This window comes from Eumetopias jubatus, unplaced genomic scaffold, assembly GCF_037043125.1.
Source record: "Eumetopias jubatus isolate StellerSeaLion01/CBP00866 unplaced genomic scaffold, mEumJub1_p1.0 scaffold_15, whole genome shotgun sequence".
Lineage (NCBI taxonomy): Eukaryota > Metazoa > Chordata > Mammalia > Carnivora > Otariidae > Eumetopias > Eumetopias jubatus.
In genome coordinates, this window is record NW_028274821.1 from 72,287,696 (window position 1) to 72,299,738 (window position 12,043).

The following is a 12,043-nucleotide window of genomic DNA, read 5'->3' on the forward strand; positions in this document are numbered from 1 at the left end:
GGGTTTTGCACAAACACAAAGTTGCTGAGTTTAATCTTTAAAATAAATAAGTAAATAAATAAAGTTGCTGAGTTTAAAATGGGTTTTCTGAATCTCAAGTTTCAAAAAATGATTACCTACTTGGAAAAGGTAACTCCAAACAGCTAATTAAAGTAGTTAACTGAAGCATAGATCTTCCACTGGTAAAGGTATGAAACTTTGGTTTGAGAGAATATCTCTGAGTGTGTATGATAAGGTAAAAATACAAATTGTGTCAGTGAAACCAAGATGCTATGATGAATTAAACTCTTTTGCACATACAATTTTTTCAGCAAATCTTACCCTGAAAAAGAAGACTATACACCTAGAAACTGACAGAATGCCAAAAATCATACTAATATGTAATAATAAAATCTTAAGATTAAAAATCAGCAAATTGGTTAATGAACACGTTGTTGTGATGTCTATACTTTGTTTTTTGACATAGAAAATGTAAATTTTCATGTGAAAATTAGCTTAAATTACATTCCCAGGGCAGACAGTTGTCATCCGAAATATATTTTCCAGGAGTGGACAATCAATACTTAATGTATTATTTACACATATAGTAAATATACATATACACATATAGCATATGTGTGTGTAAATATAACATACATACATAATAATAGCATTATCTGTAGTATATAATACAGTATTAAATACACACACATGCACATATACAGAGGCAGTTCCTGATGGTCTAACTTCCTAAGAAGAGAGGGGAGAAAGTTTCATTTTGAATCTTCACCAAAGAAACTATGGTTTCTGAGTCAATAAAAATGGGACAAAATCCTTTTAACCTCTTCTACTTGAGAGAGAAAGAAAGAGAAATCTAAGTATGCCAAAAGTGATATTAAAATAGAATTAAAAATAGTGCCTTGAAATGACCAGGAAAAATGTAATCTCACATGTCTGTTCCCTGACAGTGTTAAAGATAACATACAGAGCCCTGCAGCCAAGTGAATTTTGCCTTTTAAATGGGTTTCCTAAGACAAATTCAAAGGTCAGAGACTCTCATCCTAAGTCTCCTTTTAACATCATCCTATAGGATTAGGGTAAGAAATGTCATCCTGGCTCAGCAATCATCTTTCCTTTTCCTACAGGACAGTGTGTAAACAATACCATCACCAAAAAATCATTTGTGGGACTTATTCTTCGGATAAAAGTCATTTTTAAAAAACAAAAAATTTCTAGGGTGCCGGGGTGGCTCAGTTGTTAAGTATCTGACTCTTGACTTCAGCTCAGGTCATAATCTCAGGGTCGTGAGATCGAGCCCCGTACTGGGCTCTGCACTCAGCAGGGAGTCTGCTTGAGATTCTCTCTCTCTCCCTCTGCCCCTGCTCTCTCTCTCAAATAAATTAATTAATTAATAAATAATTAAATAAAATGAAACAAAATATTTCAGACTCGAGTTTGTAACCACAGACCTACAGATATTTAATATCTTAAGTAGTGATAAAAGATGAAATGCATGAAATATAAATTAATATAGAAATATACTTAAATATAGTAGCTGTGTTGATTATATTTTAAGATTAACATGCTAAACAATGTAAAAAGTGATACTTTAGTAAAAAGTGAGGTAAACCAGAAACATACATATAAAAATAAATCACTACAGAAAGAAAAACTAAAGAAGGAAGTTTAAAACTAAGAAAAATTTAAAAAAATAAATAAATAAAACTAAGAAAAAAGTATATAAGGGACTGTTTTAGAAATCATACACATGTAAGTTTAAAGTAAGATGGTATTTATTTACCACCACAGGGGAGATTGCTGAGTGTTGCTGTTCCCAACTCACTCATGACAAGAAAATGTGGTTAAACTTGTGCTGGGAATATATTAGGAGAAATACAGCAGTTACCAGAAGTTTAGAGACTTTCTGGGAATCATAATTACTTAATTGGAATAATTTGGTATTAAACAAACCTCAAGGCTTATTCGGGAAGCTAAAGGGAAAAATCGCCAATTTTGAATTTGTTTTACTGTAAAATTCCTAGTTACTTTTGTGGTTGGAGGGAGAGAAAGAGAAGGAGAGAATTTTCACTGCAGACCTTCTTCCAAAATTCATCTGTATATTGACAAAATAAGAGTCTCTAGTAGATCTATCTCAGCCATAATGTGGAGCCTATTTGCCTTTTAATAAAAAAACAAAACAAAACACCTCAAAGCTGGTGTTACACAACAGACATGGTTTATGAGTTTCAATCAGGTCCTAGTTAATTCTCTTCCCTTCAGTGAAACATCAAGTTAATGAATACTACTTGCCCAATTCCTCAGGTCTAAAAGACTTGTATCTACTGTGATCCTGCTACATTGAGATAATTTAAACAGATGGAGTATATAAAAACCTGTAATTATAGTAGGCTTCCCCATTTTCTCCCTGCCTCACTAATTTATGAGGACTACATCTCGCGAGATGCAAGGCTGGACACGCCCCTCCCAGCACCACACAAAAATGTCCTATGTACATAGTTGTTTTCTGGGAATTTGTTTCTAACTGGATGCAGAGGTATATATGACTGGGGTAAAATGAGGCTGTGTGTGTGTGTGTGTGTGTGTGTGTGTGTGTGTGCGCACGTGCGCGCGCGCGTGCACGCACACACAGCTTGAGAGAAATGTGGAGCAAACAGATTGGTCTCTTAAAAACATCGCTATTCAATAAGGGAACAGTTTTTTAATTTTCAGATGGCCATAGACTTTAGGTTTTTAAATAAGGGTATAGAAAAAGGGGAGGATACATAATTTTTTAAAAAGTCATGTTTCAGCCAGCATGTTTGTTCTGTTCCCAGTGATATAGCAGAGGTAGGCCAACAACTTTTTATTTTTAATAGAATTCCATTGACTTTGCAAAGTACGTGGAGTTTGGAGTTCCTGACAGCAGGATGACCTTGACTCTTAGTTTCACGGCCATTTTAAGTTTTCATCTTTTTGTTTTGTTTACATTTTCCAGCCTTTACCGTGCTGGAAAACTGTACTTGGTAGGGATGTTAGAAATATTTGAAAATTGAAACTCTAATCTTTTCATGTTTATTGTGGTTTTCAACATATGGTCTCTGGACCAAGTAGAAGCAGCATCCCTGGCAAACTAGTTGGAAATGTAAATTCTCAGGCCCCACACCAGACCTGCTGACTTAAAAACTCTAGGGCTGGGGCCAGCAATCTATGTTTTTAAGCCCTTCATGCTGACATTTGAGATCTGAAATTAGTCGTACTCAATTTTTCCTGTTACTTTAAGAATCACTGGGGGCAAGGTGGGGGCACTTAAAAAGAAAACCAGACAAGTTAAGTCAGAATGTCTGGGAGCCAAGACTGGCCTTCAGTATTTTAAAAATGCTGAGGTAAATGTGCAAATAATTCCAAAGTGCAGCCAGAGTGGATAACCACTCACAAAAACCTGCAAACTGTAGGAAATGAAATATCGTAATTCATAAAATGTCTTTTTAGAGTTTCAAGGAACATGAGATAGGACCTCACTTTAGAAAGGAAGAAACGAAGTTCCTAGATGAGATGCATTTCTACCATATAATGAAACCACATGTTTATTAATGTTGAATACTAGCACCAAGTCTTGTACTTTTTTTGTGTGTTCCTAAAGGCGCTAGCACAGTGTTTATATTGAGAGTGTTTATACTTAAGCACTGACTGGCTGAATACATGGAAACTCTCCATGAAGAGACAGTTATTTACATTCTTTGCATACAGTAGACATATGGTTTTGCTGAAAACAGTCCACTCCTCCATGCATAGAACCTATGGGGTTTGAAGAAATATCAGTGTCTAAGGCTTTGATAACCTCCACAAGCAGAAATATTCACAGCTCCTCTTTTCACAGTGGAAGTATTTTCTGGACATGAGATGCAGCTCCGGGAACCAAATGCTGGCTGATAACTGCCCAGGGGACACGATTCACAAATCTCAAGCCCATTTGATGAGTAGGTGCCTTGTTTGCACTGAGCTGAAAAGAAAAATGTAATATGGTTAAGGATGATGACATTAAGCTACACAAAACACAAAGAATTCCAAGCAAATAGATGGTAGTTTCGGACTGCTTCATGCTTCTCTGCACCAATAAGCTTTAGACTGATTTCCGGTTACTTTCTTTATTACCTGGCATAGCCACATAGAAAGCACCAATAAATGGTTTTTGAGTGAAGTTAGAAATCTCATCTCAGAGGGCGCCTGGGTGGCTCAGTTGGTTAAGCGACTGCCTTCGGCTCAGGTCATGATCCTGGAGTCCCGGGATCGGGTCCCGCATCGGGCTCCCTGCTCGGCAGGGAGTCTGCTTCTCCCTCTGACCCTCTCCCCTCTCATGCTGTCTCTCTATCTCATTCTCTCTCTCAAATAAATAAATAAAATCTTTAAAAAAAAAAAAAGAAATCTCATCTCAGAAAGGTATTGTCACAAGAACAAGTTGTACAGAGGGGAACTTGTTCTCGTAAAAGTTCTCAGCTTGTACTCAATTCTCTGGAGTAACAGAAACAAAACCTCAAATTGGGTGAGAGCCTCATAATTATACTGGCACCTTTGTTTCTCTACGAATTGGCCCTCTTATGTCCCCCTACCTGCAGACCCCATCGGAGGGCTGGCGGAGTAGAAAGTAAAAGTAGTCTTAGCATGAGGCCCAGGGAGATTAAGCAACTTTCTAAGATTCATAGCAATGGTTCTGTGGGAGAGCAGGACTAGGGCCAGAATCCTCAACCCCTAGTGCACAATCCTTTCCTTCTGCCCTTGTTCTCCAAATGATGCTCATTGTCAGCATTTTTAGTGCATTTCTGATCACCTAGTAGAGGTCTTCAGTTTCTATTTGTCATTAAGCAATTACATCTGCATTTGTAACAACAGCAAGGGGCACAGTTCTGAAATTTCTTCTTTTAGGTGTATCTTTTTTTTAAAAGTTTGTTTGTTTGTTTATTTATTTATTAAAGTCATCTCTGCACCCAACATGGGGCTCAAAATCATGACCCCAAGATGAAGAGTCCATGCTCTACTGACTGAGACAACCAGGCGCCCCTTAGGTGTATCTTCCTGTAACTTTAATCATGAAAGAAAATGTTTCCATCAGAAATGCTTATTGAGAATGATAATAAAATATTTTGAAAATATGGAGTATTTTAGTAGTAAGAATACATGCATATTAGTAACCTATAGTTATTAATTTCCAAGTAAATGGAGAATTGATCTCATTGTATCAAATATTATTCTAACAGAACGCAAACTCATGATTGCTAAAGTGTTATGAAAGTCCTTTCCACCAATTAATTTGAGATTCGATAAAAAAATCTGAGTTAATTGATAAATGCAGATTAGAATTGGGGCACCTGGGTGGCATAGTCAGTTAAGTACCCGACTCTTGATTTCCACTCAGGTCATGAAATCAGGGTCCTGGGATCGAGCCCTGGGTCACGCTCCATGCTCAGCATGGAGTCTGCTTGAGGTTCCCTCTCTCCCTCTGCCCCTCTCACTTGTGCTCTCTCCTCTCTCAAATAAATAAATAAATCTTTTTAAAAAATGTGGATTAGAATTATTGACAATGAAGTTTGACTTAGAGCAACAGAATGTTCCAAAGGGGAAAAAAAAAACAGACTTCTTTGAAGTGAGGGAAACATTAAGGTAACAATTCAAAATTAAAAGAAAAAAATAAATCAATGAAATTGCTTGTAGTAATGCTCTTATTTCATCCTATTTGCCATTTAGACTTCATACCTGAAGGTAAAATTCAGGCTTCTGGTAAAAATGTGCACTAGGCCATTACCTTTGCATTCTGAGATGCTTCTTGAATGGAGATATTCAGTATATGTCCCAGTTGGACAGAGTTTGCACTCCAGTTGCCCTTCTTCATCCTGATAGAATCCGCGCAAGCAGCTTTCACAGATAGAACGTTCCAGAGAATAAAAGGTTCCCAAAGGGCAATTGACTGAAAAGAAAACCAACAGGAAACACTGAAACCAGTAAACTATAGAAACAGAACACATTTAGGTTCCTTTTTCCTAAGGCATGAAAATAATAAAGCATGCCTCCAAGTACTAGTCTTACTGTCAGAGGTTTACTCACAAGATAAACCTTCCAGAAATGTATTCCTAGAAACAAACAGATTTTTTTAAAGAAAATAAAAATTCTTATTGACCAAGTTTGGGCTTATGTGATAGGAGCTTTAAAGTGTGGGTTAAACCAGATCATCCTGGGAAACATATAGCTAACAAAGAAAAGGCTGCTGTAAGGAGAGAATAAAACATGAACACTTAGGTTAATCTGCGGTTTCAAGATACGAAAAACAGTTTCTCAGCTGTTCTTCCAAATGGTTCCCTTATGAAACTGACTGCTTGTCTATTACAGCATCATTTCTAGAAACAAAACCAAGCAAAGGTTGTGAATCTAAACCAGGGGAGTTAAGCAGACCCTCGTCTCTGCTTACAGGAAATACTGTCCACTAAAGGTAAGTGTGAGACATCCTCAGACTCGAGGGTCCTGAGGAAACAGGACAATTTGAGGACCTTCCTTCCTTGGAGATTTGGTCTGCTACTTGGCAGGCTTGAAGTGACTCAGGATTTCTGAGACCAAAGTGGAATTTTAAGCCCATGGAAAGAATGCTAGCAAAGTTAGTATTTGTATAGAGAGGATACTTGAAATTAGCACCTAGATGATTCTGATGATAAAGTGTGTAAGAATTATGTGGGAATTTACTAAAGATTCAGATTCCAAGCTCTGCCCCCCAAGTGTCGGATGTATTAGTTCTGGGATGGGGCCCTGGTCAAGATGCATTTTGATAGGCCCTTCAGGGGATGCTGACACAGGTGGTCTGAACACCATACTGAGAAACGCAGAACACTGATCAAGGTGATTCCTAATTTTTACTCACAACGTAGGGAGGAAACAAGAGCAGGTTCAGAATGACTATTTTAAGGTGCTTTTGTTGGGCTGAATTTATCACCCAAGTAAACTCTGGGAATATCAATAAGAACTGTTGAGGAAGGTTTTCCAAGCAAGGGGCAAGACCCCATGCCTCCAGAGAGGTAAACACCAGACTTGCATACAGAGTTTGGTTAGAAGAGTCTCCCCTATCTATAAACAATGACTTATTTGGGAAACAGGCTGGAATTGATCCAGATTGTGGTAGTCTGGGTTAAAAGTTAACGGGCTATGGGTAAGGAAAATGAGGAGTGGCTGTTTAATGGTTATTGGGGGTCTCCTTTGGAGGTGATGAAAATATTTTGGTGGTGGTGATGGCTGAACAGCTTCGTGAATGTGCTAAATGCCACTGAACCATACACTTTAAAATGGTTGATTTTATGGCATGTGAATTTGGCACTGGCTACCAGAGTGGAAATCTTAGCTACACCACTTACTGTCTTAATAGGTAAGACTTCCTGAGTAAGTTCCTAGCCTCTCTGGCTTCAGTTTTGCCATCTGTAAAATGTGCTTAATAGTAATAGCACTTCACAGAGTTGCTAAAGAGAATTAAACACGAGAGGTGCTCAGCCAGCCTTTGGAAGTGGTCATAAAGTATTAGTCATTATTATTGGAGATGCTGCTAAAAGTTGTGAGCTCTAAAGGTCTAGAAATAAAACTAAGATCTGAGTCCCTTACCTGAAATAGTTTTCTTGTCCTGAACAATGGTGGTTTACTTAGATTCCTGAGACAAAATAATAAGAAGAACAACCACACAACAATTGCAAAATGTTTCATTTCAAAACCCTTGTATAGTTGTAAAGCGGCTCTGCTCATCTCATTTGACCCACTATGAGCCAGATATATTTTTATTGCAGCAAAAAGTCTTACCACACATACGCCCTCTCAGCACCGAGCCTGGTCTGCAGAAAAGGAAAGCCTTTTCTGTCTCTAACGAATTGCTGTCGGCTACCAGAATTTCAGATGAAAGCTGAAAGGAATACATGGGCTCCTGACTGAGGGTCCTTTCCAGTTGATTTGTAATGGTTTCCAAAGTCTTAATGAGTCGTTGCTGATTTTTCAGCTCGAGGGTATCATTTCTTTCATCGGGTAATGGCACACTAGCTGAGATAAAAACAAGACAAAATAAAACATAACACACACACCTGGTGTTTCAGGAAACCATTTGTAGTTAGTTTTTTTTTCTTTACCAAAAAGAAATGGCATATTAAAAATCTTCCGGGAAAAATAAACTCACGCTCAACCACTACTTACTGAGCAACTAGTATATGGATAATATTAAGAACAATGCAATTTGTTTTAATCCTTCTCTCATTTGCTGGATCTACATCACCTTTTTGTGAAGTTCTTCCTTACAGCATGTTAAATTTCTGTAAATTCTTGCTTTTTAAAAACATGCCTTAGTTCGTCATGCCAAGATGAGTACAAAGCAGGATGCTTGTTGCTGCGAGAATCATAAAATACATCTGTGATATTAAATTGCAAAAAATGACAAAACTTAGGTGATTGTGCTCTCCCTAATTTTCAGTTCCAGGATTATTTCCTAAGAATGATAACACATGGAAAATTTGCAAAATAGGTTTCCCACCAAGAATTTCACATAATATTGTCTTTTCGAACAGACAGTCTATCCTTACCTGTGATGTTAAAAATTAACTTAATTTTGTGGTTAGATAATGGGGCACTTCTTCTAATTCGTGAAGATCTGGCTTTGCCGACACCTGTGGGTGTTTCTTGCATGGAGTCCAAGAAATCATCGTAAGAGTAATCCAGCCTATTAGCTGCACCCCAACCACCAGGTCCTGGACAGTTGGGGCAGAGAAACAAGATTCTACAGTTGCCTTTTTATCTGCATTTAGGTTTGAATGTTAAGCCACAAGTCAAATTGCCCCTATTTCTTCAATTGTCCATAATGTACTGCATATGGGGATGCATCTAGAATCTCATTTATTTCTCATCTATAATCTTATATTGTAATTATCAGGCACTTCATTTTAGATCTAGATTACCAATGAATTGCACAAGAAGAAAGAAAAGTCCTTTTGGAGCTACCTAGGCATTTAAGCCATTCTTACCTTTGAGTTAATAGTGAATTACCTTAGCTTTAGAGGTAAATAGGATGTGGGTGCAGAATTTTAATCAATGCCTACTTCCCTTCAGAGTTTGCTCCATTCTTTTTTAAAAATTTTAATATCAGCTTTATAAACTTAATACAAATGAACAGGTTTCCTTTTATGAAGATATTTAGGATACTGCATTATATTTTAAAGGTGGAGGCCGGGGTGCCTGGGTGGTGCAGTCAGTTAAGCAAAGGACTCTTGGTTTCGGCTCAGGTTGTGATCTCAGGGCCGTGGGATCAATCCCCACGTCATGGGCTCCATGCTCAGCATAGAGTCTGCTTGAGATTCTCTCTTCTTCTCCCTCTGCCCTTCCCACTTGTGCTCACTCTCTCTCTCTCTCTAAAATAAATAAATAAATTTTAAAGGTGGGGACAGTTTCTGAAGGTGGCATGTAAGTTAAATGTGTATGTAACCATGCTAGAGTATATAACACGGATATGTGAGATTCCTTCCCCAGTGCCATTGTGATCACCCACATGGATTCAGATTGTAGCTTCTGGATGTAGGGTATTAAGGGTGTACAATTCTAGTCAAGTTACTTTCCTCTCTCTCAGCCTCAGTTTCTTCATTTATAAGTTGAGGTCATTCTTCTTACCTCACAAGTTTGGGAGATAACTGAGACAATATACATAAACCATCTAGCTCAGCATGTGACTCATTCCAAAATCTCAGTAAATGATATTAATATTGGTCTGGGTATATTGTTGTTGTGTGCTTATGTGCTTTAAATATCAAATTGTATTTATACAGGCCTGTCCACCTATGTTAGTGGTTTAAGATTTTTAAATGAAATTTAAAATGGAGTTTTAAATAAAATAAGCTCTTAAAATTTTTTTTTGTCTAATTTATGTCTTTGGCCATTAAAATTACCTAAGATAAATATTTTTGTTTTTCACTTAAACACCCTTCCCACAAGTATTATGTAGCCATTATAGAAAAACAGATGAGCCAAGACAAAAAACTTTTTGATTACCTATAATTCCATCACATAGAAATAATGCCTAGAATATTTTAGGCAATATTTTCTTCTATGAATATATAAACACACACATATATGTTTATGCATACATAGATACATGAATCACTGGAATAGAAATAAACATAGCATACCTTTAACAAACGATTATACTATGTGTATATTATTTAGTAATCTTTTTCTAATTTTCTCAATGAAATATTATGGCATTTCTGTGTCAAATGGTTTCATAATATTCTTTTCTATTGCTATATCACAAACTAACCAGGTTTCTCTTTTCAAACTTTTAGATTATTTCAAAATTCTAGAACATCCTTGTGCATAGAGGATTTCATAAAATGTAAGGCACCATCAATGAGAAGATATATTCCAACTTCAAGGATGTCCAAATAAAAAGGTACACTTTAGAATTTATAAAATGTAGTATATCTCTGCACACTGGCATGATTTTTATCTTGAGAAATATTCTTAGAATTAGATTTCTGGGTTTGAGTATTTTTCATCTTTTTGATACATATCGTCAATTGCCCTTCAACTTCTCCCCTGCATACAATCTATGAGTATGATTTTCTTTGCTTATACTCTTGCCAATTTTGGGTATTATGATTCTTATTTGAATTTGTTAATCTGACAGGTCAAAAAGGGCATCTCATTTTAGTTTTAATTTGAATTACATGACTATTATCAAGTCAAACCATTTTAATATATTTATTGGCCCTTTGTTTTTAATACATTATGACTTGCCAAGGTGTTGTTTGAAATATTACACTAAGTTTGTGACTCCCTACTGTAAAGATATTCAAGGAGGAAGACTTATATCTTAGGATCAATTGTATCACGTGTCCACATATGATTCTAAGAAACTGCACTTTTGATCCTTATTAGATGACAAATATCACCCATCTCAAAACCTTATGATGACACCTGACTCCCTCTAGGTGCATCCTTATACCCTCAACAATCTGCCTCAATAATCTGGGAGGGGAAGCCTGTGTCATGTGTGACAGAAGAGTCATTATTATTCTAGACATGCCACTGCCAACGCCACTTCATGTTTTTCTAACACTTTAACGTCCAAAATTTTCACTGAGAAGTTTTATATAATAGTTAAAAATGGAAAAAAATGGATAAAAAGTTAAAAATTTCCTACCGGTAGGAAATTGTTTACATAAGCTATGGCAAATTGATTAATATGTGACCATTGAAATTGAAGTATAATATTTAGTGACAGAAAAATGTCCTCAGTATAATGTTAACTAAAAATTCAAGTTTACAAAGTAGTATGGGCGTGGGTGCCTGGGTGGCTCAGTTGGTTAAGCGACTGCCTTCAGTTCAGATCATGATCCTGGAGTTCCAGGATCAAGTCCCGCATCGGGCTCACTGCTCAGCAGGGAGTCTGCTTCTCCCTCTGATCCTCCCTCCTCTCATGTGCTCTCTCTCTCTCATTCTCTCTCTCAAATAAATAAATAAAATCTTTAAAACAAAAAAAGCAGTATGGGCATATATACATACGTGTGTACAGTTATATGTATATATGTTAATGTATATATAGTAATACATATATTAATATATTAACAGAATTTATGGAATTGTGTGGGTTATCTTGATTTCATTCTTTGGGTTTTAGCATTTTTCCAATTTTTGCAATAAACATATATGCAGAAATATTTTTTAAAATTTAAAAAGTGTAAAGCAAATGTCAACGTCACTCTAAATGCTAAGTCACTAAAAATATTATGCATATGATCAGTGTCAGAAACAAAATGTCTGTTGTAATGTCAATTAATACTGTCTCAGATAACCTTCCAAGGACTTTATGTGTACTTGTACTTATTCATTTAATCCTGAGAATGGCCCTATGAGTTCAGTACTCTTATGTATATACATATACCCATTTTTATAGGTGAGGAAACTGAGGCACAGAGTACAAACTTGCTCAAGACCACACAGCTAATAGGTGGTAGAGCCAGAATTTGGACATAAGAAGTTGGTCTTAGAATCCATGTCCATGTGCTTA

The 12,043-nt window shown here is 36.6% G+C and overlaps 1 protein-coding gene across 1 annotated transcript in view; it reads right to left on the reverse strand.

Moving 5' to 3' along the window:
- The window catches only part of SVEP1 (sushi, von Willebrand factor type A, EGF and pentraxin domain containing 1), a 193,149-nt gene that overhangs the window by 82,417 nt on the left and 98,689 nt on the right, over positions 1–12,043 (reverse strand). Inside the window, exons 15-18 of the mRNA XM_028108637.2 lie at positions 8,568–8,732; positions 7,801–8,034; positions 5,777–5,938; positions 3,818–3,979 (exon numbers count right to left, since the gene is read on the reverse strand). Of these exons, the coding sequence (XP_027964438.2) occupies positions 3,818–3,979; positions 5,777–5,938; positions 7,801–8,034; positions 8,568–8,732 (723 nt within the window). The remainder of the gene's footprint in view (positions 1–3,817; positions 3,980–5,776; positions 5,939–7,800; positions 8,035–8,567; positions 8,733–12,043) is intronic.